Source organism: Catharus ustulatus, chromosome 1 (assembly GCF_009819885.2).
Source record: "Catharus ustulatus isolate bCatUst1 chromosome 1, bCatUst1.pri.v2, whole genome shotgun sequence".
Classification (NCBI taxonomy): Eukaryota; Metazoa; Chordata; class Aves; order Passeriformes; family Turdidae; genus Catharus; species Catharus ustulatus.
The window spans coordinates 110,187,827-110,215,194 of NC_046221.1; the positions used below are offsets into that span (position 1 = coordinate 110,187,827).

Sequence of the window (27,368 nt, forward strand, 5' to 3'; positions counted from 1 at the left end):
GCGGTGCTTGAAGAATTTTGTCTTTTGTCTCAGGATTCATACTGGTTTAGAAGACTTTCCAAACTACTGTTATGTGAAGGAAGATTTCAGTTCTTCACCCTGTTTGTTCAGGTTTGGTGCAAGGGGTGGGCGCACGATAGAGGAAGTAGTGCTCTGTCTTGGACAGGTCATTGTTCTGGTGTTAATTCCCCTCTTGTAAAAAAAATATGGAGATAAGTCAGCTAAATTAAATTAATTTATAGTAGAACATGATTAGTAGAAATAGTACAAGCTAAAGCAAATATTGCTGCAGATACTGAGCATATTAAATTTATCCTAAATAAAGGCAAACCTCCTAACTGCCTTTTTGAAAACACTTGAGGCTTATTAAACATATATTTTTCTTTCTGCTTTCTAAGGCTTCCTTTTATTTGCATACTTCAATGATTCTTAACATACACACATTGATAGAAAGAAATGCTACTCATCCTTATTGGTCTGATTAATTCAATATTCATGGGTGCTAGGAATAGGCTCAGTAAGTGGAAGATGGCAATTGAAACTTCCTTTACAGCACACAGAAGAGGCATAATAATGGCTAAGACCAAATTGCATGGCTTTGAAAAATCTGCACTGAGCAGTCATTAGGCATTGTTCTTCAGTTGTGTGATTTCATTTCATTAAGTATTTGCATACTAATAGAAAGCTAAAGTTACAAGTCTACTGCTGTGTGTGATGGCTAGCCACTCCTTCCAGTCCTTTTATTTACTTCCATAGTCATCCACATTGCTTTGGCAAAGCACAGGCAGAAGCTTTAATGATTTCAGCTGCAATAAACCAAAGCAAACTAGAGATCAATAATGAACTTAATTTGCTATAGAGACAGTCTGTTTGCTATCTCGGCCAGCAAGGTAAGTTAATAACTATTTGGGGGGAAAAATAAAAATTTAAAAAAAAAAGGAAATTAGATATTCTAATTTAATTGCTTAGAAATTGAATTAAAAACATGTTTTCTTTACCTTTGTCATTACAATCTGGGTTTATTTCACATACTACTACATATGAGCTTATGAAGTGAATGCTTAAAAACTGTATACTGTATAACAGTATACTGATTTGTTTTGTTGCTTTATAAGGGGTCATAGACTATCTATTAAAAAATCCAGTTCCTTTATATCACAAAATGCATTAAAGGAAGTGACAAGTCAGTAGAACCTGGCTAATGACAAAGTGTGAACACTTGCAGAGCAACATAAATTTAGTTAAAGATTGGGACAGGTAATCTATACACTAAATGATGCTAAATCCAGGTAAAATGTTGGATAGTAGCAGTATTTCATCTTTATAGTCTGCTCTGTTTACAAAATAATGCCATATCAGCCATTTAATCAAAAGAAAGAAACTGTTGTCAGGCTTACTGTTCATATATGTAGCAATTTATTGCCAGGCGTTTGCTGAAGTTTTAAGTTTCAGTAAACTGGGTGGCTTAAAGGCCTTTGCTGAATGTTTTCTATCTCTATTCAAGTAATATGGTGCTCTGTTTCACTATGCTTTTTGTATAAGTGAAGTACACTCTTGATTTCTAGGCTTGTACAGATTTGTACACGAGCTTAAAGATATTTAGAAAATGAAATGTTTCCAGGATCATTATTACTTTGATAGTGTGAATAATAATTGTTCTATTTTAATAAAAACAATGTTCATTGTTAAATCTGAGTTTAACTCTTCCCCCTTTTTCATGAGAGTTAATCATGCAAATGATGTTCCCTCTTGATATTCTGATACTGGAAAAATGGTACTGCCAAGGTAATTGGATAATATGATTTTCTTAAAAGCATGAAACAGCTTTATCTCAAGTATGTCAATCTTAATCCCATTAATCCTCTAAGGCAGAAGATACTGTGCATTTGCACTTGTGTGCAGTGTAGTATGTGACCTTGTAAGGCATCATATTGGCCATTCAAACAAAGTAAGAGCCTGTGGGAACATTTGTGCAGACCCCCTGACTGAAAAAAAATAAGAGAGCTGGAAATGCACATAGACATTTCTCCCAGCATTTTTTCCAGATCAACAGAAGAAATCACACTACAGGATGTGTAGTACCATATGTGTAGAAACAGAATGTATGAAATAATCTGATAGATTTTATTTTTGCAGTTTGCATTTTGGAGAGGGCTTTGTGTCTGATTTTTTTCTCATCATATAAAACACTTTGTTGCGACAGTGAACTGCACTTGTCTGCATGAGCTGTTACAGCCAATACTTTTTAGGCACCAAAAAAGCACTCTGAAAATCAGGTCACTTCTTTCAGTAGGTATTGCTTGAGGTATTTGACTATAGGCGCAGCAATATTAAAATGTTGACATTATTTTGTCTGCCTGAAATGAAAGAAACTGCTGAGCTTTAAGGGTTGTTTGTCCTACTCAAGTAAGACACAGACAGAAACCCTTTCATAAAAAGTATTAGAACTGTTAATAGCCGAGGCAGAACTTCTAAAGTGTTTCTTTACCTTGCAAATGTACTTTATCAGTTATATGATGCCTTACAGTTTCCTCCTACCCCAAATTCTGTAATCAGGGTTTCTTGCCCTTGTGAATGTGATAGAAGAAATAAGAAAAAACAAGATAAAGGGGAGCTGGACCCCATTTGTCATCTACAAAATGAATTATATACTGAAATTTTACTGTAAACCAACAAACAATAAAAAAGAGTGAAAACAATATTTAGGGAAAAAGAAAGAAAAAAAAAAGACAACAGACCAAAACAAACCCAGCAAAAAAGTCCCCATGGTCAAACGTTAACTAAAATAGCTTTTTAATCAAATAGCATTCTTGTATTGCATTTTTGCTAGGCAGGTAAGGTAGTTTGTACAAACACTCTGGGCTCCTCAGTGAAATTAGAAGCATATCTGGGTTGGTATTTTAGTCTGTTCTCTAAATCTGGATGTCTCTTTAAGCACAACCATCCTTTTCTCTTTGGCACATGCAGAGTTTACCCTTAAACTCATAATATGAAAATGGAAGTTGGGTCATTTTTATGTTATTTTCTTTGGTTTTGCACATGCAGGTGACTTCCAATGCCCAAACCACTCACTGAGGCTGCTTTGTCCTGGTCTCTGTGTGAAGAGCTCAGCTCTCTTTCTCTGCAAGTAGTGTTCTTTTTAAAAGTGGAAAAGCTACTAAAAACATAGTGGCTGTTTTTCAGTGATTGCTCCCTTCACTGATAGGAGCAGAGCTCAAACTGGAAACTTCCAATCACATCATACAAATTGAGGGACTAGAGCAATGCATTCAAACCGCATCATGGTACACAGTGTTTGCATGTGTAAACAGAAAGTTTTGGGGTAAATCCAGCGCAACCAGCATTCCAAACCTGGCCTATTGTATCTAAATAATTTTGAGAAGCTCTGGGATAAAAGGTCTTGTACTTATACTTGGGATTATCAATAACAGAACTCAATAATTCCAAAGTAAGGGTTTCCACAGTATCTACATCTCCTCACTTGTATTGCACCTATAAACTATGGCATTAAATTTAACAGTGTATCTATTACATAATAAAACTACAAGTGTTCAGCTGGCCTGAATTATGAGTGCTGTATGAACATTGTAACTTTATCTCCCCTGACTTTTTCACCATTAAAGACACCAACCTTAACAATACACTAGCATAGTTTATTTAGTGCATTAAAGATTAATTGACTAATTAATCAGAAAAAACAAAATCTTCAATTAAAACATAATGAATAAAATATAAACAGGTCAAAGTGTACATCCTCTCAGAATTCACAGATTCTCTACATACTCTGACTTTGATATCTAGCAGCTGCCTAAAAACTGATTGGACATATACCATTACAAGTTTTAAACTGCTGACTGAAGTCTGAGTATGGCATCAAAATGTCAGCAGAGCTTGATATTAATAAACCTGTCTTAAATTCTTTTTTGTATGAGTGATTTGAAAAGTCAAGGTTTTACACTGGCAAGCAGAAGCTGTAGGTTCCAAAAGGCATGTGAGAGGTGGTATGAACATAGATTGTATACTCACTATTTGATGATGTTCTAGGCCTAGAACTAATGCAAGAGTAACCCCTGAAAAAAAATGCTATACTTTTTGTCCTAAGTGGCTAGGGGAGGAATGTAAATGCTCTGTAGTCTTCTATATCAAAAATCTAAACCACTACTGAGTGTTGCATTCATTTTGAAAGCATCATCTTTCCAGATCTGGTATCTAGGCATAAACTTATAAGCCACAGAATGGAAATACTGTTTCTTTTTCTTTTTCTTCTTCTTCTTTTTCTTCTTCTTCTTCTTCTTCTTCTTCTTCTTCTTCGTCTTCTTCTTTCTTCTTCTTTTTCTTCTTTCTTCTTCTTCTTCCTTTTTTTTTCTTTTAGATATGGAAAGATATTAGACCTGTTCTTTCAATCCTGTTCTTCCAGTAGATTCTGTTAGTACTTGGTAAACTTAGTCTTAGTTAAAGCTTTACCCTTTCCTAGAAGAATATTTCAAGTGTTTTTATGAATATTTATTCAATAATATCCTATAGATGCACAATTCTGCATGTCATCATTCAGTAAGAAAACTGCACGTAGAACTGCCTTAAGGAACTCAGATTCTTGGAGCCCAGGAAAATAAATTTTAAAATAAACAGAACAAACAAACAAAAACACACAAACACACAAAAACCCCCAAACCCACAACAACAAACTTTGCATGCTGATGGAGGATAAGAATTATAGAGCCATTAACTTAAGGATATTTAAAGAAAACATTGAAATTTACTTTTAAAAGGCACAAGGAAAGAATTAGTTAAATAAAACATGGAGCAATTGAGAACAACTAAGTTCTGAGAAGGAAGACTCTGTGTTAAGAAAGAATATTGATAAAGGTGCAATCTAGAGTAGATCTCCAGGATTGAATCTTCAGTCCTTTGAGGAAAATACTGAAGGTCCAAGTGGGTTTCAAGGCTGGACTTGAGCAAGAGAGAATGGGGAGAACAGAACACAAGAGGAAAGAAGGACTGTTAGCTTGGCAGCTTAAGGAAGGCCCTAAACCATTATGTCAGAAGCAAGAAAAATAAAATCAATGAAGGAAGGAGGTTGGCAAGGTCTTCAGTTTTGAAATCATCAGGAAACAGAGAAAAGACATAGGCTGTGAATAGTGTAATTAATTAAAACTATAGATATATATATATATAATTAATTATAACTACTAATAAGCTTATATGGGCTTAGGACCATTAAATATCTGTGTTCCTTTTTATAACACAATGGATTTATGGTTGCAGTTTATAGCAGTATAGATTGATAAAAGGCCATAAAAAGGCCATAAAAATTTATTTGTATTAACAGTAACATTTGAAAGGCCTTACATCCTTAAACTTATGTTTGCAGTGGGAATCAATAGCATTAGCAAGCATTCCAATCTTTTTGTTTTTGTTATCTAAACAAGCTGGCACGTGTATATTCTAGCTGAACTCTGCAATGGGATTCACAGGATCCTCAGCTGAAGGCAAATGTTGATGAAGAACAAACTTCTCATAGAAAATATTATTCTGGTAGGTGAGAGTATTTGTAAGTTACAAGACAAATTTAGTAACTCAGATTCATGCCTCCTTATTTAATGTGGCTTGTAAGGTTTTCTGAGCCTATAGCTATGGCTGGTTTATAGAGTTAAGTCACAGAGAAGAATCAGAGAAGCAGCAAACTAAAGATTCACAGCTACTTGTATTTAAGTCTAACACAACATTTGTTTAACTAAAATACCCTTTTGCAGGTTCACCTTTAGATAAAAATGGTGTTTCTGCAGAATAGCTTCAAATACCCTGCTCCACTGCATGTTGTTTCTGCAGTTACAGGAAAAAGAAGGATGCTGTTTTACATGGTCAGATGCCCCAGGAGCAGAAAGGAAGGGAGACAGTGGGTGGGCTAGAGCACTCTGCTCTTGGACTGTCCTTTGTTATGTCTCAAAATCTCATGAATGTGCAGATTCCCACAGTTCCAGATTACCAATACAAAGAAGGGACAGCACTGACTTCAGATGAAGAGAAATAATGCACATCATTAAGAAGAAGAAGTAAAAGAGGGAATAAAGGGCTGTAGGACTTAGACACTCAGACTAACAATTCAAAGGGAGGCTCACTGAGGGAATAAAGGGCTGTAGGACTTAGACACTCAGACTAACAATTCAAAGGGAGGCTCACTGCAAGCTGCAGGTGTTCAGTTGCGCCAATTAAGCTATAGAAGCAATAGCAGTAAATTTTCACACTTGCCAACCTGCTTTTGTGATGATTAGTGCATAATTCCACTAATTTAAAATGTACCTTGAGTCAAAAACATCCTGGTGAATGTTCCTGTGTACACTGTCAGTAAAGATTGTCATATAGGGATTCATATTTCAGGTTTTGTGCCTCCACAAAGATGTTCAATATGTTGAGCTGAACCAAAAATACTCTGATCTGTTTTATAAAGGCTTTGAATAAAAATATCTCAAAAAACCCAAGATTTTTCCAGCCCAGTATTAAACCTAACCAAGCCTTCTATGTCAGCATGTTTGCTGGAAACTTCCCTGATAAGTAATGGAAAAAAGCAAAGAACTCCAGAGGTGCTTGAGACTATGCAGGGTGAGAAGTGTGTGCCTCCATTGCAACAGCAATCCATGGTCAGATGAGATGAAGAAAGGGCCTTTGGCCATCAGAGTTTTTGTAATGGCTCTGTTGTGGCTTACCAGTAACACCAGGGAGGAGTGTACTAACAAGAGAATTGTGTTTATCACTTCAGGTTCCTCAGGATGAGTGGAGTGGCTACACTCCCCGAGGAAAGGATGACGAGATTCCCTGCCGCCGGATGCGCAGTGGCAGCTACATCAAAGCCATGGGGGACGATGACAGCGGAGACTCAGACACGAGTCCGAAGCCATCTCCAAAGATTGCTGCACGGAGAGAGAGTTATCTCAAGGCCACCCAGCCATCCCTGACCGAGCTCACCACCCTCAAGTGAGTTCTGCTGTGTCACACACAGCTCTCCATTAAGACATGTATTTTCTATGTTCGTTTCTTCTCTTTACATTTTCTATGTTGTCTCTGTTTGTTTCTTCTCTTTACTTCTAGCTACCAGTTCAGGGACATGTTTGAAGAAGTGTGTTCAGTCATGTTTATTTTTGCATGGGTTTTTTTCAGAACAAGAGTAAATCTGGGACTGTATTTCAATGTTATTCTGGAAAGGAACCTGCACTATGAATTTGCAAAGTATTTTAACCTGTTAGTGTTAAGTGAGCATCCAGATGTGCACAGTAGGTGTGCTCTTTGAATGCTTTGCTAAAATACAGTTTTGGCATGCGAAAGCTTTGTGTAACTGTGTATTTATATATGCTCCATATTTGAAATTAGACCTAAGATAGTCTTTGCAACTCCAAAGAGAATCTGACATTTAATTAAAAAGAACAAAGACTATCTGAAAGTAGATAAACCCATGTTTTCCACTCAGAATTGCACTGTATTTTGTAGAGAACCAAAAACTGTTTTTTTAAAAATAGTTTATGAAAGCTTTAGCCAAAAGGAATAATGAGTTTGTGGCTTTTTAAATGTCACTATTTGTTTTGCCTTTATTTGGACCTTTTAAAAATCCACCCAAATTGTCAGGAAAATTGCACAAATGGACAATTTTGTATTAACATTTTATTTTTATTCAAAAATTGAAAGGTCCCTTAAAGCAAGAAAATAAATTATATCCATAAAATAAAATAGTATGGATTTAAAATCAACAATTGTTTCTGTCTTTTTCAAAATCCTTAGCTATAAAGTGAATCATAGTTCACTGGACCAAAAATAACCCAATTTTAGTATAACTTGCCTAAGGCTGTAGCTTTAAAATGGGGAAAAAATATAAAAAGGATCTCTTATCTCTTCTAGTATCCATGATCAGTGACAAAAGACTCCTTCTTCATTTCCCTCATTAATTTCTTCTCCTTCCTTGTCCTCCTCTACCCCCTTTTTTCCCAGAGACCTTATCTGAGAAACAGATTTTAGAGAAAACTGTTTGATCCTTGTTAAGAATGTCATGCTCTTGACATCAGTGATGAATAGACCAGCAGAAAAAAGCAAGCTTACTGCAGCTCCCCATAGCAGCCTGCCTGACTTTGTCTCAAGGGAAGCCTGGGATTGCTTCTTCTCTGTCTTTCCATTAGTGTCCAAAGGAGAAAGCAATCTCATTTTCTGCAGGGATTTTCATAATCTAGCTGGCTTTTGCTCAAGGGATCTAGCAATTCCTTTCATCATCCAGAAGACTTTACCACATCCTTTCCTGAGCCAAAACTCCTTCTGTGAGATCAGTTATTGCAGCCTCTGCAAGGTGAACATGAATGTTATTTACCACTACAAACTCCATCCAGCCGTGTTGCATGCATGGACACACTTTCAGGCACAGAGTTTATTCTTTTTCAGTTTTTAGAAGCATGTTTCCCAGAGTTCCATAGTATATGTGAAGCACAGTGCAACACAATGAGTGTATTTGCTCCTCTTCTCTGTAGATACAAGATTTGCAAAAAAAATATAGATTTATGAAAAATGAAAAGCCCTGCATGTCACTGTTCACCCATGGAGGATGTCAGACCAGAAGTGCCAGGCAGAAGAAGCTTTTAGCTTTAAAGTCATTGTAATTCAGCAAAGTGATTGTATAAATAGTTAATTTCCCATGTTTTTTAATCCCTTCCAATTTGGGAAAGCTTTTAGGAATGTCCCTAATTTTAAGGTGCACTCTGTAAAATTCATGTAAGTTTAGGAGCTGTGCAGAAGTAGGATGTAAATCACAGGGTAGAAGAAGGAAGGGAAAATGGTAAATGATAAAACAAAAAAGAGGAGAAAACATGAAATAACTTTTCTTTTTCAATGCCTTTTCAGCATAAATTGGGATGAAGTAGAATTATTTCTTTTAATCTATGCTGATATTTTAAAGAAATATCTGTTCCTGAGAAACCTTTCACTTTCAGAGACTATTTGAATAATACATAATTATGCAGTGCTTTCATTACTTTCTGCTGAACATGATAATTTCTGGGGGTTTTGTGAGAAGTAGCTGAGTGCTTGGTATGGGAATTGAAATCTTCTGTTAAGCTAGGTCTTTGTGTGCAGACTTCATACTTTCTTAATAGTATGACTTGACCTTCAAAATTACATTCCTTTTTCATCCCATAGCTACCCTGATTACTCCGAGAGTTGTGTTAGAGTTTTGCAGGTGTGTTGGACAGGGACTAAACTAACTCACTGAATATAGGTCATCAAGCAATTGTGTGATGTGTGATAACAAGTTATTTCCTTGGCTTGCTGTTGACTTGGCTTCAATTTTCACCTGAATAAGAGCTTTGTGGAAATGAGCCAAAGGCTGCTCTAGGCAGCAGGCAGCCTTTTACTGTCACTAGTGGACCTTCTAGTTGACCTCGAAGGGTGTTATTAACACCCTAAAACTGAGTGGTATTTCACTCCTTTAGTTATGGGTTTTTTCTGTCCATGAAAAACAGAGCACACTGTGAAAGCAGTGTTTCTACAGCAGTAATTGTCAGGGATCTTCCTGATGCACTTTCTTTTGCTACTCCCTTTCTCAGTTTGCTGTGTGCAGTCTCTAGTTGGCTGCACTTTCATCTCTGGCAGAGCAAACAACTAAAAAACATGTTCCCTTTTGCTTTCACTGTTGTTTTTGAAGGGATTTTTCATCTTTTGGGACTTTTCCTCTCTGACTCCTTTAAGTCTAATATTGGTCTCACAGCCCACGCTGTTCCTCCCACCTACCTACCTACCATTGCTCATGCACCTACTCTTCTAAGAAAGTATTTTCATTATTACCAATGTTTCTTTTTATATAAGGAATAACCTTTGAACAGCACAACTGTGTCATATCTCCTTTACATAATACAAATTTATTTTCCTGGTTTTGCCGAGGATTTTCTCCCTGCCATACTGTACAATCTCCCTCCTACAATTTTCCTCCATTGCCATGGTTTCCATGTGGTTACAGCACATGTGTCAAATGCTGTGGTACCATTCTGGATAAAGCACAGCTTGCTGTGATTTTGAAATACACACCTCCGCTGCTGCATTCTCATTATCCTATCAGGAAGTAAGCAGATTTTTTTTTTCTCTGTCTTTGCTGGCAGTATGCTCTTGGTGTTTAAGCTTTCACAGTCTAGATAAACTGATTCAACTGGGAAAAAAAAAATCAGGTGTACAAAAAAATTTACTGTCATTCCTAAAAAGTGGCAAAATTTTCTCTTTCACTTCTAAGGAGATTGCAAATGAACTGGATAGCCAACTTCTAAAGAGGGTGCAGGTGGCAGATAACTGACAATTCTGTTACAGATGAACTTGATTCAAGACATATTCCTTCACTATTTATTTGTACCTTGTTTATGTTTAGCATGGTTTTTGTTGGGATAAAAAGTATGCAATTACATTGCTGTCCACATGGCAACCTGTCATCTCCAGCTCCCAGTAACTCTTAAATCCATTGGCCAACTATAACCAAGCTTGCTAGAGAGGCTGAAATCTGAAAGATATGAGGTTCCAGAAGGCTTTATCAAGATCTGTAGCTGGACAAGGCGAAGAAGGATCTGCAGGCATCCCTTTTGTTCTTTTGAAGGACTATGGGCAAAGTAGCTGGTGGGTCAGCACAACATGATGGCAGGATTTTCCCAGGCTAAAAAGATAAGCAATATGTGAGGGACTGGAAAACTCTGATGAGGATAAGAGGGCTGAGAGATGGATCTTGTCACCACAAGTTTTCTTCTTTATTTTCCACCTTTCCGCTTCTCCACTGCAGGCACACTCGCTGCTTAAAATACAGATTCAAATTATACTTCTTAACTCATTATTGTGGGGACTTCATCCATTTGAATATTTTATTTGGGTTTTGTTTGTTTGTTTTTAGGGTTTTTTTGTAACATATTACAGAACTTAATGGTAATTTATTTGTAGACATGGATCTTAGGTTAAATACAGTTGCAGAATTTTTTTTAACTCATTTTTGATCACATAAACTTTTTTCTAAGACAAATTGTACTCTGTGATCACTAGTGAATTGAAAATTTTAATGATCTTAATACTTTGTCGATGCATTTGTAGAATTTATGTAAAAAGAATAGAAGGAAGAACAGAAATTAGGAGTTTTTCTTAGCAAAACTTTTTTTTCAAGGTATTTTACCAGGCATGTGATGTTTTTTCAGTCAGCTGTGATTAGGAGAAACTCAATTATAAACACCAAAACTCCTTTCTAATGCACACCAAGTTTCACCACTGATGAAGAGAGGATGTGAGCACATTAGCATTAGACATTTCTCGTTTTTATCCCATGGTAAAGGATTTTTCTATATACTCTCCATCATAGTTGCATCTGTTCCTGTTTTTTACTGCATAGATGACTTAAAATAAACCAAATGATTCCTACCTTTAAAGTTTATCAGAGGTGTTAAAAACAATATCTCAAAATAGGGGAATGTTATTTGTTTACACTCACATTTATATTTTTATGTGTAAATATAAATAGTGCCAATATTATGTTTATGGGAATCTGGAGACAAAATTGTTTTGAAAGCCAAATCACAATAAATTATCATGCTCAATTAAGTGGTATAATCTGTCAGCAAGCTTAGTAGCAGTGACAAGAGCAAAGAGAAGGAAGTAGATCTGATGTTTAGATCCTGAATTCAAACTTTCACATCACCTCACAGAGAACTGATCAAGTCAGTTCCTGGAGGACAAGCCACCAAGCTGGAGTCAACCTGTATTACTAACCAAACCCTGACAGAGTTGCAGCAACAGCTCTGCTAGGATGACTTGGAAGGAAAATCAAACCACTCAATTTTTACTTAGTATAAGACATATTTTAAGATAGGAAATCCCCTGGTCCTTGTAAAGGCGATCCCTGGGAAGTGCCTGCTCTGAGGGAAATTATAAGGGTTGTATGGATAATTTTAGCCTGAAACAGTGCCCAGGCTGTACTGTCATTTGAGCAAACTGAAGCTGATGTCCTTACACTACACTTCACCATACGGCACGTCATAAATCCTTAGGTAGGAAAACCATCCCAGTCTTGGGAACGAGTGCCTATTTACTTTGAGGTGTTTCTGTATCACTATAAAATACTCCAAAAATATAGAGGGGAAAATAGTGTCATATAAACAAAAGCACAGTGCTTTTTCTTTTCTTTTTCTTTTCTTTTTTTTTTTTTTAATTGAGGTGGTGTCCTCATTCTGCTGAAGTGATCTGATCCAGATCACAGACGGGGGAAGGGAGAGGTGGTGCAATACCACAATTTCATTATCTTGGATATTTTTAGACACATGCAGGGAAGCTTGTTAATTTTCTTTCTTGCTGAGCGACTTCCAATTAGGGAACAATGACTTTGCTAATGAGTACAAAAGGAATAAGTCTGATTAATCTTTTACTAGTGTTTTACAGTATGTTTTCAGTACAGTTGGTGTAATTGTTTCATGTTTCAGTCTGTTTCATTTTTATCAAACCTGTAGCTAGCAAAGGAATAGTTTCCATGTTCCTTGAGGTGTGTTTTGTTTTCTTTTCTTGAACAGGAAGATTTTTTTAGTTTTGCATTAAAGAGACTGAAGCATCTCCATGTGCTTTAGACATGCAGCCTAAGGAACGGTATTCTGAAACTATTACTGACCTAGAGTAGTAACTTTCCCAGCTCACATTCACTGATGCATGATATATTGCTTAACTTTTTATTCATACTATTGCAATCCATTCTCTCTTCTCTCTGAAACTAGGGAGAAACTGTTGAAAACATTTCTCACATTTCAGGCTTGTATGTCAAGTATGATTAAGTTCAGTGAATGTTTATAAGTCAGGAAAAAAAATTAAAGGCAAGACAATGAAAAGTATATTTATTTTGAGGTACTAGGTGAGCATACTTAGGCAGCCAATGGTTTCCTTATGGCAATTGATATCTGCTTTGTGCATATGATATTTAAGGAGGAGAGGATATTGATTTATTTGAGGAACTTGCAGCTTGGAGCTTTTAATGAACAGTTGTTAGTGATGGATTTATAAAGCACATTCAGTGAGTTAAGGCTTAGTATCACTGATGGGCATGAGAGAAATCTTGTATAAATACTATTTCTTGTTTCTCTGAGATGGGAAGTGAAAATTTTGTTGTAATCTGTGATGTATTCTATTGTTATTGTCCCACTTGTACTTTTACCTTTACTTGCTGAAATTTGAAGCAATTATACTGTTACAATGAACTTGCATAAGAATATCCATAGAATCATAGAATGGATTGGGTGTGATGGGACATTAAAGATCATCCAGTTCCAGCCCCCCCACCATGCACAGGGACACCTTCCACTAGAACAGATTGCTCAAAGCCCTGTTCAACCAGGCCTGAAACACTTCCAGGAATGTGGCATCCGCAACTTCTCTGGGCAACCTCTTCCCATGTCTCACCACAGGCATAGTTAAGAATTTCTTTCTAGTATCTAATCTAATATCTAAACTTGCTTTTTTTTTCAGTTTGAAGCCATTCCCCCTTGTCCTATCACTATATGCTCTGGTAAAAAGTCCCTCTCCAGCTGTCCTATAGTCCCCCTTTAGGTACTGAAAGGCTGCAATAAGTCACCCCAGAGCATTCTCTTCTCCAGGCATAAACATTGGCAAAAAAAGAAAAGGCCTATAACTTTTCTAGCCAAAATATGGGGTTTTTGGCAATACTATAGAAAAATTTTGGAAGTCAGTAATCTGTGAAGGAAAAGCAGCAACCTCATTTAGATGATTGTTCTTATTTGCAGACATGAAATTCCTTGTCCTATGTCTAGTCATCTGTTTCACTTTTACACTGGATTTAGCTTCATGTGGAACATAGCTACAGATGAAAGTTAGGACTTCCAACATCCTACCTGGAAACATTTAGCCTTTTACAGCAAATGAAGTTGATGAATGCAAGGTAACACTGCTATCTCTTAAGAAGCAATGATAGGTTTATTATTGTACTTTATGTATCAAATGGTCACTTCTAGGGCTTGTGTTAGGAAAAGCAATTACAGATACAGAACCAAAATGTGTTTTTTAGCCATCTCTTTCAGTATATAGTCTTTAAAGAGCCAGCATGCAGGTTTGTGTACAAAACTGGTCTTCTTTATTTTTAGCCCTACTTCTTCCCACATACTTAAAATGCTGCCTCAGAAAGGGAGTTAATAATGTCCAGTGGAGACAGGAAAATAGAAAAGACTGCAAAGGCATACACAGGCTATGAAAATTTTCCTAGCAGTAATGATAGTTCAACGTGGGAGTTGATTGCCAAAAGAAATCACTTCACTGGACGTTTTCAAGAAAAGGGTAAGAAATGTCTGTCAGAACAAATTTAGGAATTGCCGATCCTGCTTTAGGGTGGAAGGAGGGACCAAATGACCTCTTGAAGACCCCTCCAGACCTATCTTTTTTGATTCTCTGTCTGTCTTTCTCAGGCTGTTGAATATACCTACTATCACTGTTCTTACTTTAAACTCTCATCAGGACCAAATTATTCCTGAAGGCCTGCTGTGGAACGGTAAATATAGCTATCCCACCCACAGAAGTGCTGCGCAATTCTTTCATGTTCTCTAAATGTTATTTCATTGCTAGCGTTTTGAAATCGTGTTCCCAGCGCTGCCAGCCATGCCATGCTTGACCCTTGGTATGTGATCTCCTGCTATCTGCTTTAGTTCGCTGAGGGGAGCCCAGCTGATGTATTGAACCTGCCATGCAGAAAATTCACGGGCATAAAAAAAGACTTGGCGTTTGCAAAAAAGTCAGTCTGGAGCCCTTCATGTTCTGCATAATAAGACAAGCAAACAGGCAACAATAATTAAGTTAATTATTCATAATAATTTTCTATTCTTGTCAGCCAGAAGTGCAATTATTTTTCACGGTGAAATGGTGGAGCTCTTTCAGATTAAAAATGGAAAAAGTTAAAATAGTGTACATTGCTTCAGTTTTAATGTGAAAATACAGGACAGTTTCTGCTGACATGCTTTGGGATCTTCTGTTAATCTGCATCATATTAGGGTGAGAGAAAGAGAGATTAAAATGAAAACTTGTTCTGCCCTTACAAATAAAGAATACTACTACTAAGTTGTGTTGATACCCAGTCATTTGTTTCTTCAGCTTTCTTGTATTACTGCTAAGACTGAGCAACTTTAAACTTAATTTAATAATTCTTTGCTGACTTGGGTGCAGGGTGAAGACAGGGAGCATGGGGCAGCAAAGAAAGTTTATGGCTCCTGTAATAGGTGCAGCATCAAGTACTACTCTGCTTCCTGTAACACATGTGAATGAAAGTTCATCTGAAGAGACCTGACTTTTTAAAATCTTCTCTTCTCTAAAGAAGTTATAAATCTTTTTAGGAGTGTGGAAATGAGGGAAAATCCTCAAAGGCTTTTTTACATTGTGCCTGCTTCCTTACCCATTATACACCACAGGGGTAGGGAACCATCATACAATCACTGCCTTATTTGCTGGTGTAGGAAAAAAATTGTGTAAAGCACCTTTGAAGCAGCTACTGAGTTCTTGTGAGAGATTCCTGTGATTCCATCTGCAGCTGAGCTACACAGCAATTTCCCATTCCCCTCCAGAAGGGCTGTGCTACCACAACCAGCCTGTACCCCAGCTGCCCAGCAGCTTTGCCTCCAGCAAGGCCAGTGACTGCAGAAAGCACTAACTGATTTTGTCATACCCAAATGCCAGCAGCCACATCCACAGCACCCAAATCCTTCTCTTTCTTCAAGTGATGTTGGGCTGGCAGACGTACTTGAGCTGTGTCTGTGCAGCTCTGAAATGTGACAGTGATGTATCATGCTGAAGGCAATCTCAGGAGATTTCAGGACTAGTATATAAATCTCTCCTGTTTTATATATGACAATTGCTATAGCAAATCTGTGCTAAGCCTTCATTACTCTATGCTTGAAAAGAAATATTGAGAAACTACTTTTGGGAGGTAGTCCTCCTTGGGTAAGTCCTAAAAATGTTCACAGTTATTATTTATTACTTTATCACACCAAAATAGTTACTAAAACTCTCTCACAATGATCAGTATTTAGTACTGTCTTCATGACAAAAATTGGAAGATGTACTATAATGCCAAATAATATAAGGTTATTATTTAATTTCTTACTTTTCCTTTTTGTTTTACAAAACTTGAAACTGCTACTTTGCTTTTACTTCATTTTAAAAAATAATTTGGTTCTGAACTTTGCATAAATCTCAAAAATAAGGATAAATACATATGGCAGAAAACTTAGAAACACTCCGGGTGAAATGCTGTCAATGACATCAACTGAGTTGTAGCTTCATCACATAATAGTTATGTTTGTAGAAGTGATAAATTTATATTTATAAAAGATGAAATTTTAAGGGAAGACAATTTCTACTTCGAATAGGTCTTTTCTTCTCTATTTTAGTGGGATGTAACCAACATGTCATTAAACTATCCTCATGAACTTGAAATCAAAAACTGTTAGAAATCTCAGAAACGCTGGCACTGCCTTGTCACTAAGGTCCAATCTAAACGTCTAGCCAAGGATTCCAGCCTTGCACAGGATCAGTTGGACCCATGTCAGCCATGTGGCTGTTAGGAGTTGTGAGACAACAGTGCTTTGGCAGAGATGTGTTGCTCAGACTTGTTTGAAGTGCTGGTGAGTCAGGCTATTGAACTGCAGTTGTTCAGTCATTTGCTGTTGGATAGGTTGTCGTTTCTGGCAGAGAGGTAACTCTCTGTCTATTACTTCCTGTCCTCCAACACTTCCCTGCCCCCTACAGAAAGATCAATTGACTTAGGGAACAAATTAATTGTTGTTTACCTGTGATGAACAAGTTTGAATTGAGAGGGAGTGGATGATGCCTTATTCATAAATGAGATGTTAGACTGACAGTGGCTGGAATGAATGTCAGGACTACATCACTATTTCTGTTGTCCCTTTTCTTTTATCTCTTTTTTTAAAAAATAAGTGATTCCTTAATAGTCTTATAAATCTTATAAACTTTAATATTCTTATAAACTTAGCTAAGCGTCCTTTCTCCATTAAAAGAGACAAGACTTGCATGAAGAACAGACAACACAGTCACTGTCCCTCACTCAGTGAACGAATATCCTATCAATTATTTCTATATTTCCACCTCCCCACTGCTTATTTGCCTTTTACTATGAGTTTCACACTTTGAAAATAATCAGTACATAGCAGCTTCTTCTGCTTTCATTTATTATAACCCCGATCCTTACACATACTCCTGCTAGAATTTCATCAGCGGTCATTTAATTACATTTTTTTTTTCATTAGTGCAGTTACTAACATCATTCTTATGAGTCTTTCACAGTTTTTTCATCCCACAGTTTCTTGTCCTGACTAGAGCCAGTCTGTTGTTGGCACTCCTGGCTCCCTCTCTCTGTCCTTTCTCACTGGGGAGGCGTGCAGCTTGTGTTGAAAACAGCCCCATCTTCCTTCGGTTTTGGTGCTCCATTGCTGCCACCATACACATGGTGGGTAGCTGCACTCAGTCACGCTTCAAGCTGTCTTTGGAGTGATTCCTCAGCAACTGGGGCTGCTCCCCGCTCCGTTTCTGCAGACAGAAGTTGCTGCAGTGGCAGCCCAGCAGGTGCCCTTGTCACTGGCCAGCAGTCAGGTGGTCCTTGCACACTGATCCCTGTGCAAACACACGTGAGCCCGAGGAGGCTTTATCCCATCAGCTCTAATTGTTCCTTCTCCAGGGAAGCTAATCAGATTCGTTATCTCTCTGTGGTGACTGCGGTATCCATCTGAGTGCTTTGCCTCTGGCAGAATATGGACAAGCCCGCATTTTCTACTGAAATTGCCTGTTATGACTATATTTCTTCCCCTGTTCTTGGAATCAGTATGTCCATATAATGGTAGTTTTTTTATTTAATGTAACTAGTTCCCCTAAGGGCAACAGCCCAAAGAATAATAAAATAATCCATTTGAAGTTTATACAAACAATGAATCACCTGAACAGCTGTCTCTTTAAAAACAGGGCTGTAGTTTGATGCTGATGTTGTAGAGATTCTTCTTCTTTTGAATATGTTCCCAGATTATATATTTTATTTTATATAAGTCCTTTAAACCAGGTAGAAAACAGAGAATAGTAAATAATACACAGAGGAAGGTTGTTTTTTATTTTTAAGGAGTATGTTTAAAGAAGAGGATGAAATAAAACTGACATGTAAAGTAAAATTTAGAAGTCTGATTTTAACTTTTTTTGAGAGTTATTTGCAAGCCTCTTTTACAACATTTTCAGCTATCAATATTTTTTTTTAAATCTAAGCCCTTCTTATAATATTTATATTTCTACAGAAAGTAAAATTAGTCTTGTTTAGTAGGCAGACACAAGTAAAAGTTTACTTATGGGTTGAATCCTAGAGTTTCTGTTGTGCTATCCTATATTTCACAGTTACTTCCCCAGTGCTTCTATGATGGGCAGCACTGAAGCCAGCCAGTACAGGAAGGTTAAATATGATGCAGGTTAGATCTGAGATGAATGTAAATCTTTTGCCCTTCTCCTGGGGCTACTGCCCCTAGTAAAGCCCTGAGATATCCATTGGGATGGCATTGTGCTCCATGGGGACATATGCACCATTCCTGAAATCAACACTAGAGTTGTTCTCCCCAAGGCATGAGACTTAACAGGAGTAAGACACATTAAAATGGTTATTGACTGTTTCTCTGATATTCCCTGGGGATACTATGCAATTGGGATCTGGGATCTCACTGCTGGATTCTGCAGTGGGTTGTTTACAAATCTCAAGTGTAGCATTTAAAATCTGATCTATTGAGGTTTTTTTCTTCTCTGGACAAAGTTGATAAGAGGTTTTAAATGTCTGCCTCCTACCCAACACAATGGGATGATAACTTCTGCCATGAATTAATCAAGCTACTTGTTAAAAAAACATTATCTTGCCACTCTTCTTCCAAGTCCTTTTGAATTCAGACAAATTTAACTGCCTTCTCTTCCATAAAAATGATACACTAGGTTAATTATAGTTCAGGAGCACTCTAAGGTATGATTTTGCTGTGTGGTGTTTCTCAGGTCGAAAAGGAGCCTGAGGGGTGCACCTGGAACGAGAGCCTGGCTTGAATTGTTCGCTTAGGGAAGGGGTGGATCAGTTGAACAATTAAAATGAAGGACTGGGTTGGCAAAGCTCTCCGGTGTTGTGCCCCTTTCTCTGCCAGAGGGGAGCAGGGTGGTGGGAGAGTGTGGCCCCCACACCAGCGTGCTGTGCCTCTATGGCAGGAGGCTGTGCCCTCGGGAGCAGGGGACAAGGACATCCCACTGCTGCTGTTCCCTGCCTGGCCACCTTCCAGCCTCCAGCTCTGGGCAGAGAGGGATGATGGCACTCACCTCCTGAACATCAGGTTGTCACAAGGATTGATTCATTACACCTCGTGCGACAATTACAGAACCTTCTACAGAGGCTGGAGAGATGGTGTACAGTCAGTGTTAGTCATTGTCCCCCTGGCTCCTGTTTTGTGCTCCTATAGAGAGGTTTTGTGGCAGCATTTGCTAGTGCTCACTGAGATGTCTGGGAAGAGCCCCACCATGCTGCGTGAGCAGTGAGGCACAGCATGGGGAGAAGAACTTAAATCATCCTCATGCTTCCCTGCCAGAGGAGGAACTGCAGAGGCTGGCAAGGCCCCACCAAGGAATAAAAGGGTCAGTTCTTGTAGTTCCTCCTCAGCTGTGCCTCCCTTCTCTCCTTCCACCTGCTGTATATCTTTGTACTCCCTGTGCCATGTGAAAGCCCAGAGAGGAGCAAGCTACTCGCAGCAGTAACGCTAAGCAATGGTGCATTTTGCCATGTCTGTCGAAATTCATAGGTCTGATCTTTTCCTAACTGGACAGACCTCCCATCTCTCACCACCATGCAGCCCACACCACTGCTGACATATGTCCTAGAGGTGGTTCAGATGCTCTCACAGGGCACATGCCGCCCTTCAGCTCACTGTACATCTCCTCTTCCCTCTACGACCTGCCCACAGACGCTAACGCACAGCTTCCCACTCTCTTCTCTATAAATTTTCTTTGTGTTTGTTACTCTTCACACTATAGCAGAAGGGAATCTTAAAATGCCTTTTTCATTATTTTTTTTTTCCATAGGGAAGGCTTTAGAGCTAGGAAAAGCTATTTTAATACTTTTCAGAGCCTGAGCTGCCATGGTGTGTGCTGCAGGAGAAGCAAGTGCACCACACACTGAAAATCACAGCCTGGTTGAGTGGAGGGGGTTCCCACTGCATGCTCTGTATGTGACTATTCCTGGAAAACCTGTGAATTTTCTGATGAAAAGCCATTTGGAAGGCTGTTGGAGAGATTTTTCTATAACATATTGTCTCCTGATTTCTCTTCTTTGAAGAGGGTAGACAGCAGCACCAATGGTTCTAGGCTGATGACAGCCTAATTACCTAACACGAGCCAGGTACAGTAAAACCCGCAAGGATAGGGGAGGAGCAGTTTTCTACTTTCATCCCAAACTCTTAGTGCACTCAAAACTAGATTAACCATGAGATTCCTGCAGTCTTTTTAAGAAAAAGTTATTTCTGCTTAGTTTAAGCTTGGCTTTTTCCTGTTTGGAAAGACAGAACTGGGCCTTGTCTAAGTTGAGGAAAACAACTTTTTTTTTTCAGACTTTTCCATTGGCAGAACTCTAGCAAAACTCTAAGATTTGTCCTGCTAAACACCTAGCAATTACCTATCTTATTAACTACTTGCTTTTCTCCAGATAAAAACAACTTTTTAATTTTACTTAGCATTTTCCTGTTACTGAATATCTTCTTATCAGTGAATAGTGAATAGCTCTACACACAAAACCCTGCTTCACAGATCCAAATTGCTTCCTTCCTGCTATAAATGGATGTTTAGCATAGTAATCTGGAGTGAAAGGCGCAAGATTAGCAATGCAGCTACTGAGAGTGTGTTATTGTGTTGGGCTTTTCTTTGGTTTCTACTTTCAAATAGCTTTATTCCTAAAGAAAATGAAAGTTACATTTTTAGCAAGTTGCTGATTTATGTACAGAAGGAAAATACCTTTTTCAACCCCAGCACTGACCTGCCCTTTCTAGTCACCAAGAAAAATACTTTGAATCACAAAAGGCACATAAAAAAGCTTTCAATCCTACAGTTTTTGTTAATGATATGCTGAATGCCATGAAAGTAATTGCTCTATGAATCCTAATTAATTTAAAATCAGGTTCGCAATTCATATGGGCTATAAATATCAATATATTCTTAAGGAGGCATGTAGATTCTCTTTTTATATGATTTCTGTTTCTTGAGCCCTTGAACTGTGTGTTTGTGTGCTTTCTTCACCAACTGTGAAATCTCGATATTTTTGTCCTTTAACTGGAAAGGTTTTGTGAGCCTCCTGAGATGAGCTTTAAGGAAAACATAATGAATTGCGGAAGCATAATAAATAGCAGTCACGGGCAGCACTAGATCATTCCTCCCTCTAGTGGCTGGCTGGCTCCAGTGGCAGTAAGAGGAGCTCTTTATTAACATCCCAAGGAATTATTCCCTTCATTTAGCTACTGTGAACTTCTTTTTTCAGGCTAGCATCCTCCATCCCCTGCTGGGTAATCCGTGGTGCCTCTGTGTTATCTGTGACTGTGTTATGTGAGCAGACTTTCAGTTTTTCAAGGTCACCTCTACAGTGTTCTCAAGCTTTTCCAATCCTTTCTTTACGTTTTATTATATGATTCCCAGTAGCAGTCAGGTAAAGAAGGTTGACCCAGTTCTACTGCATTTCTGTGGTCCAACACAGTGATTTATCACAGCTGATCTCTGCTGTATACTGAAGTGAAAAAGTGATGAATTTGAATCAGCTTAGCTTGTCTAGTTATGGTGCAACACTGTGTTTAGACAGTGAGCAGGAGACCAGTGTTTGTTCCATCTCCTTGGATGTGTCAGTGCATGCCCATACAACAGCAGGCAGCTCAGGTGTGTTCCTGTCATTAACAACTGACCTATTCCTTCCTGGATAGTTCCAGAAAATGTAAAGCTGCTGCAGAGTTAAAATTCTCAGCCTAATTTTGCTTCAGTTCAGCCTTCCATATGTATTTATTTGGAGGGACAGAATTCAATGGATTCCGAAATTGGCCCTTACCTGACAAATCACGAGAGAAACCAGAATCCCAGGACACTGAGCAGCCCTTCACAGGTGGCATCCCACCTGCAAACGAAGACATGCTGGTGTTCAAACACCATCAAACAGGTCTGTGCCCTGGTGATGCTGACAGTAAGAAATGGATTCATATTATCACAGTGTTGTTTTCCTAATCAAGGTGACAGAGCAGTAAAAATACCTGCTCTAGGTACAACAGCCATTTAAGGAAGAGGCCACTTACTCATATAACAAAATTAAACTATGTAAGTTCAGAGCAAAATTATATCCCTCCTCGTAAGATTTGTGGGGCTTTAGAAAGTAATACAGCTTTCATTACAATTTACTTAAAATTGACATTTCAGGCATTAAACTTTGCTATAGGTTACTGAAGTTTTATTAGGCTGGAGAGCTTTTCAAGCAGCTCTGTTGTACCTTAGCAAAACCTTTGACTTGAGATGGTATCATATCCATACCAATCACCATCCATAGTCAATAATGGTTTTAATCAGAAAATGTACTTTTTCTCAAGTACCTTTTGACCATCCTTCCCAATATTCTTTAGTCTTGAATAACCAGGTATTCTACTTTATATACAACATCAGTCTCTGGGACTGAAGATTACTATTTCAGTTGTTCTGTGACCTTAGCTTCCAATAATACAATAAAAATTTGGTGCTGCTATTCATTTCCATCAAAGAAGCTCAGTTATGTTTGCTGACTTTAGTTCAGCATCACAAAGCCACCCGCAGCCGCAGAGGGGCTGTAGGGAAGTATTGACACACCTGTTTTCTGAGACTGAGGGTTTATATGACTTCTCCTCCAGGTCACACAGAAAATTTCAGTCCACACTGAAATCTGAACCCATGAACCACCAGTCAATTGCCTGTGGTTTTAAATGTCAGTAGATAATATTTATCCAGAAAAATTTAGAGGGCTTTCTGGGGACTGTTTTATTGTTGTGTTGGGATTGTTTTATGTTTTTTCTGTTATGGTATTTTAATCAAAAATCAAAAATATCCAAGTATTTTCATATTCTGAGCAGAACCAAAGGCCATCTTCAACTTCACCATGTATACTTCACCATAATATACCTTGTATATTATGTTCTGAAAAGAAGAGAGGTTGTTTTCTTAACTCATTCACCAAGCATTTGTTTTTGTTTTGTGGTTTAGATAGGATAGACAGTACACTATAAATCAGTAAGGAACTGGCTTTATCCCCTTCAATGCAAACACAGACATTTGTGCTTTTTTTTTCCATTGGAAAAGAGAAGTGTACCAATTCAGTACCAATTCAGAAAACCATATATTTTAATTCCAAGTATAGAAATTAAATTCAAACAAATATTTGGGAATACATAAGAATGCCTACTGTTACAGGTCAAGAAACCACCAAACCTCCTCAAGAGTTAAGCCTTCCTTCCTTCAAAATGAGCTGCAGAACTCTTTTGAAGTTCCACAACCCTGAAGGGCATCTACTCTTTGGAAGTATTTTTTACATTCTCATTGCCTCCATCTGAATCATTGCACTTGACACTGACAGTGTGATGAATGAGATGACAACTGGTCATTCCTTCCTTTACTAACAGACCCAAATAAGTGTTTCAGGGTATTTTTGGTTCAGGGGATTAAAAAATACCTACTTTAAAGAATTGCAAAAAAAAAAAAAATCCAAAGCAGGATTTTGCATTATTATGCAGATTTCTGAAGACATTTATTTATTTGGTTCTCTCAAGCTCAAAAATAAAATTAGTTCTACTTTAGCAGAAGTTATTCTGTACAAATTTGGCCCAACAACAGCCTATAACACAGAAAGCATATGTTGGAGGTTTTTTATATGGTGGGAAAAAAAAATCTTAAAATGTGCATTAAGCATAATTTCACATCATTTCAACAAACTTCTATTTATGAGAAGATTTTCATAATGGATATCAACTTCAGACTTCCACCTTGAGATATTTAGTGCTTTGGCCCTGTCCATAAGAGCATTGGCAACACTACTTGCCCAGGCCACTATATATATACCTGAAATAACAGGTTATCACCCTATGTTGTATCTCAGTACAGCAAACAGATCCTTTTGTACTTACCGCAGAATAAATCTGAAACAATTTTTAATGGGAAGGGAATATTAAAATGTACATGGATAGCTGGTGGTTTGGATTTAGCTGGGTTTGTTTTGAGGAATTTCTTTTGATGTAAAAGCATCTGAAGGGAAAGTTATAGCTTCTCCTTTTCCTCTGAGGAATAGCTGTGTTAAAGTTACATGGAGAGAAATTCTCCCTGCTCCTGGGGTATTGCTTTTGCTTTGTAAGATCAGTAAGAAAAGGGAAATTCCCCCAGAGCAACAGACTGCTGCCTAGATTATCAGTAAAGAATTTTCCAGAAACCCTACTGCATACCATCATTTTTATATTACTTGCAATCCAGACATTACTTTCAATAAAAACACAGATTAAAAGTTACTATTTCTAGCTTCTTTGGTATGACAGGAGAAATTGCTGGGGTTTATCTTAATCAGTGTCCCAAAAAATCTTTGCTTTTTTTATCAGGAAGAGACAGCTGCAAGTCATATCTGAGCTCCAACCTGTACTTACCCAGACACATCTCAAGAAAATGCCTGTAGAGTCATCCAGGAGCTCATTGCTCTATCACACCCCTACCCCTGTGCCTCAGGAGTAGCTGGATCCTATTTCAATTAACCATCTTCCAGGTGTCTGCAGACAAACAAAATGTACTAAGTAAGAAGTACAGTAGTTTCACGATTACAAGCCACACCATTTTGACCAAAATTTAGCTCCCAACCCGGAAGTGCGGTGTACACTCCGGAGCGGCTAATATAGTAACAAATTTAGGAAATTTCCAAACCCGGAAGTGAGAGCCTGCAAGCGCGGCGGTGCTGCCCACTCCCGCAAGCACAGCAGTGTTGCCCAGCCCCAACAAGCGCGGCGGCAGTGGTGGCCAGGCACGCCGCTCTCCCACTTCCTGGCAGCTGCGGCGAGCGGGGCCGGGGCCATTCCCTGGCGGCCGCCTCAAGCAGGGCCGAGCCAGTAAACCCCGCCATGCCACAATTCTGTTACTATTTGGCAACTTTGTTGCACGCGGGTCCTCACTGCAAACAACAAAGCGGCTTATAATTGGGTGCAGCTTGTGTATGGACAGAGAACGAAATGTTGCCAACACCCAGAGATGCAGTTTATAGTCAGTGTGGCTTGTAATCGTGAAATTACTGTACTTGCTTATAAAACAAGAAAAGGCAGACTTCTCTTCAGGCATTTCAAAGTGTTTGGTGTTCTTCAAACACAAACCAGATAAAATAAAGAATATTGAAGCAGCCACTTGGTAAGAGGGCATCTGTGATCTTTCAAAATGACCCCATCAAGAGAGGAAAGAGAAAATCCATGGTCACCACCAGCACCTATTACACTCCAAGTCAGCAATTTGCAAGTGCTATCAAGAAAAAAGTGTGCCCAAGATGGGTCAGACACTCACAGCATTTGTGAGGTAGCATGCTTTGCCTTGTGTGGAATCTTGCTGCCTCAAATTTTCGTTTGGACATTGGGCTGTTACTCAGAGAAATAAGGTGAGCTCACCCCTTAGCTTAGTTGGAGTTGGGATTATTCCCTTCTCCCTGGCAGAGTAACTAGCCTACCCTCCTCATTGCTATAAAATGTGCTTGCTTTTCCATTTCTCCAGTAGTTTGGCTTGTGTTGCACATCTGTACAGATGGTGTTGAATCTGCTGCTTTTGCTTTTTTTTGTTTCCCTTTACTAGGTAGCCAAAAGTTTTGAAATGGCAGAATACTGAATAGGAAGTGAAAAATTGCTGCATATGTAAAATGCATTTTTTGGAAAATGCAGGTGGCTGTTTATGTATGTGAAGGTTTTGGAGTAATGTTGTTGACTTGCAAAACTAAGATATTTCCCTAATCTCACTGGGAGCTGTTTATGCAGATCTAATCTGGATATTTGGCAATGTCTTTCTGAAGGAGGTGACTCAAATGCAGATATGTGACAGGGCTTGCAGGCACATGGCCATGCAGTGTGTGGGTGATCATTGCCTGGTTTCCAGTCCAGGAGGACCTGTGGAGTTGAAGACACTGAAAGCTCAAAATGCATTGCAAGTTTTCAGTGATATTCACCAGAGCAAATACTTTCTTAATATTTGCCAAAAAAACATTATTTGTAGATAAATACTGCCCAATATTGTAACTTGGAGCCGCACAGGAGGGCCTTTCAGTTATGGGAAGTCTGCCCAGAAGATGCCTTTTAGTGAGCTGGAGCTCCATCCTCCCACTCCCGGGAGCAAGCCAGAGCTCCTGCATAAATCCTGGTGCTAAGCAGGCAGAGCTGGTTGTGCTGCCAGCTCAGCACACAGCCAGGTGACATTCCTGAAAAGTAACTGCTTTCCTCTTGTGGTTTGGCAGAGAGCTGTAATTCTTTGGTGTTCTCACTGGCAGAATTAATCAAACTTTTAACATATGAATGGGAGAGACCTGAAAATTTAGCTAAGCAACTGAGGTCCGAGTTTGTGGAGACCTTGACTTTCCAGAGACTGCAACAGGGAATATCTTCTTTATATTCTTTAGGCCTTCCAGTACCTAAAAGGAGTCTACAAGAGAGATGGAGAGGGACATTTTAGCAGGGCGTGTAGTGATAGGACCAGGGGGAATGCTTGAATTGCTGAAACAAGAATTTCATCTGAGCAGACTGCAGATGACTTTTGAGTCTCACTAGTGAGGAGAGGTGGTGCTGAAGTAACCAAGAATGGAAAGTGATGTGGAATCAGGTGGAGAAGCCTTGATGAGGAGAGCTGAAGGAGTGGTTTCTGCAGGAAGGAAGGTGTAACTTTTGTGCTGGCAGTGAGTTCATCAAAGCAGTGGTGAAGGGCTTCATTCTCACCCCAGCAAGGTCCAAATGGCTCCAGGCAAGGCTGTGAGTGTGGCTGACCTGCTCAGGCCCTCAGGCAGTCTGCATTCTCAGTCCATTGTGTCTTCTGCAAGGTAAGATTTTTTCCAGCTTGGGTAAATATATTTCTCTGTGCTGAGCAGCACTGGTTCCTGGCATCATTAGTGCCCACTCAAAAGAGACTTGTGCTGAAAAAGGCAAGAGCCTTTGTCATGCACTTGGTCTAGGCTCAGATAAATTCCCTCCAGCAAAACCCCTTTGAACATGTACTCAGTAAGATTGACAGTAGAGCCACAGCTTTCCTCAAAGGGTCTCCTGAGAGGAGAACTATTCTTCTCAAGC

General features: G+C 38.7%; 1 protein-coding gene across 6 annotated transcripts in view; it reads left to right on the forward strand.

Annotated features, from left to right (window-relative positions):
• DLGAP1 (DLG associated protein 1) overlaps positions 1-27,368 on the forward strand; it is a 405,081-nt gene that overhangs the window by 275,133 nt on the left and 102,580 nt on the right. For all 6 annotated transcript variants that reach the window (XM_033057058.1, XM_033057071.1, XM_033057048.1 and 3 more), the window contains one exon: positions 6,758-6,972. In XM_033057058.1, the coding sequence (XP_032912949.1) occupies positions 6,758-6,972 (215 nt within the window). The remainder of the gene's footprint in view (positions 1-6,757; positions 6,973-27,368) is intronic.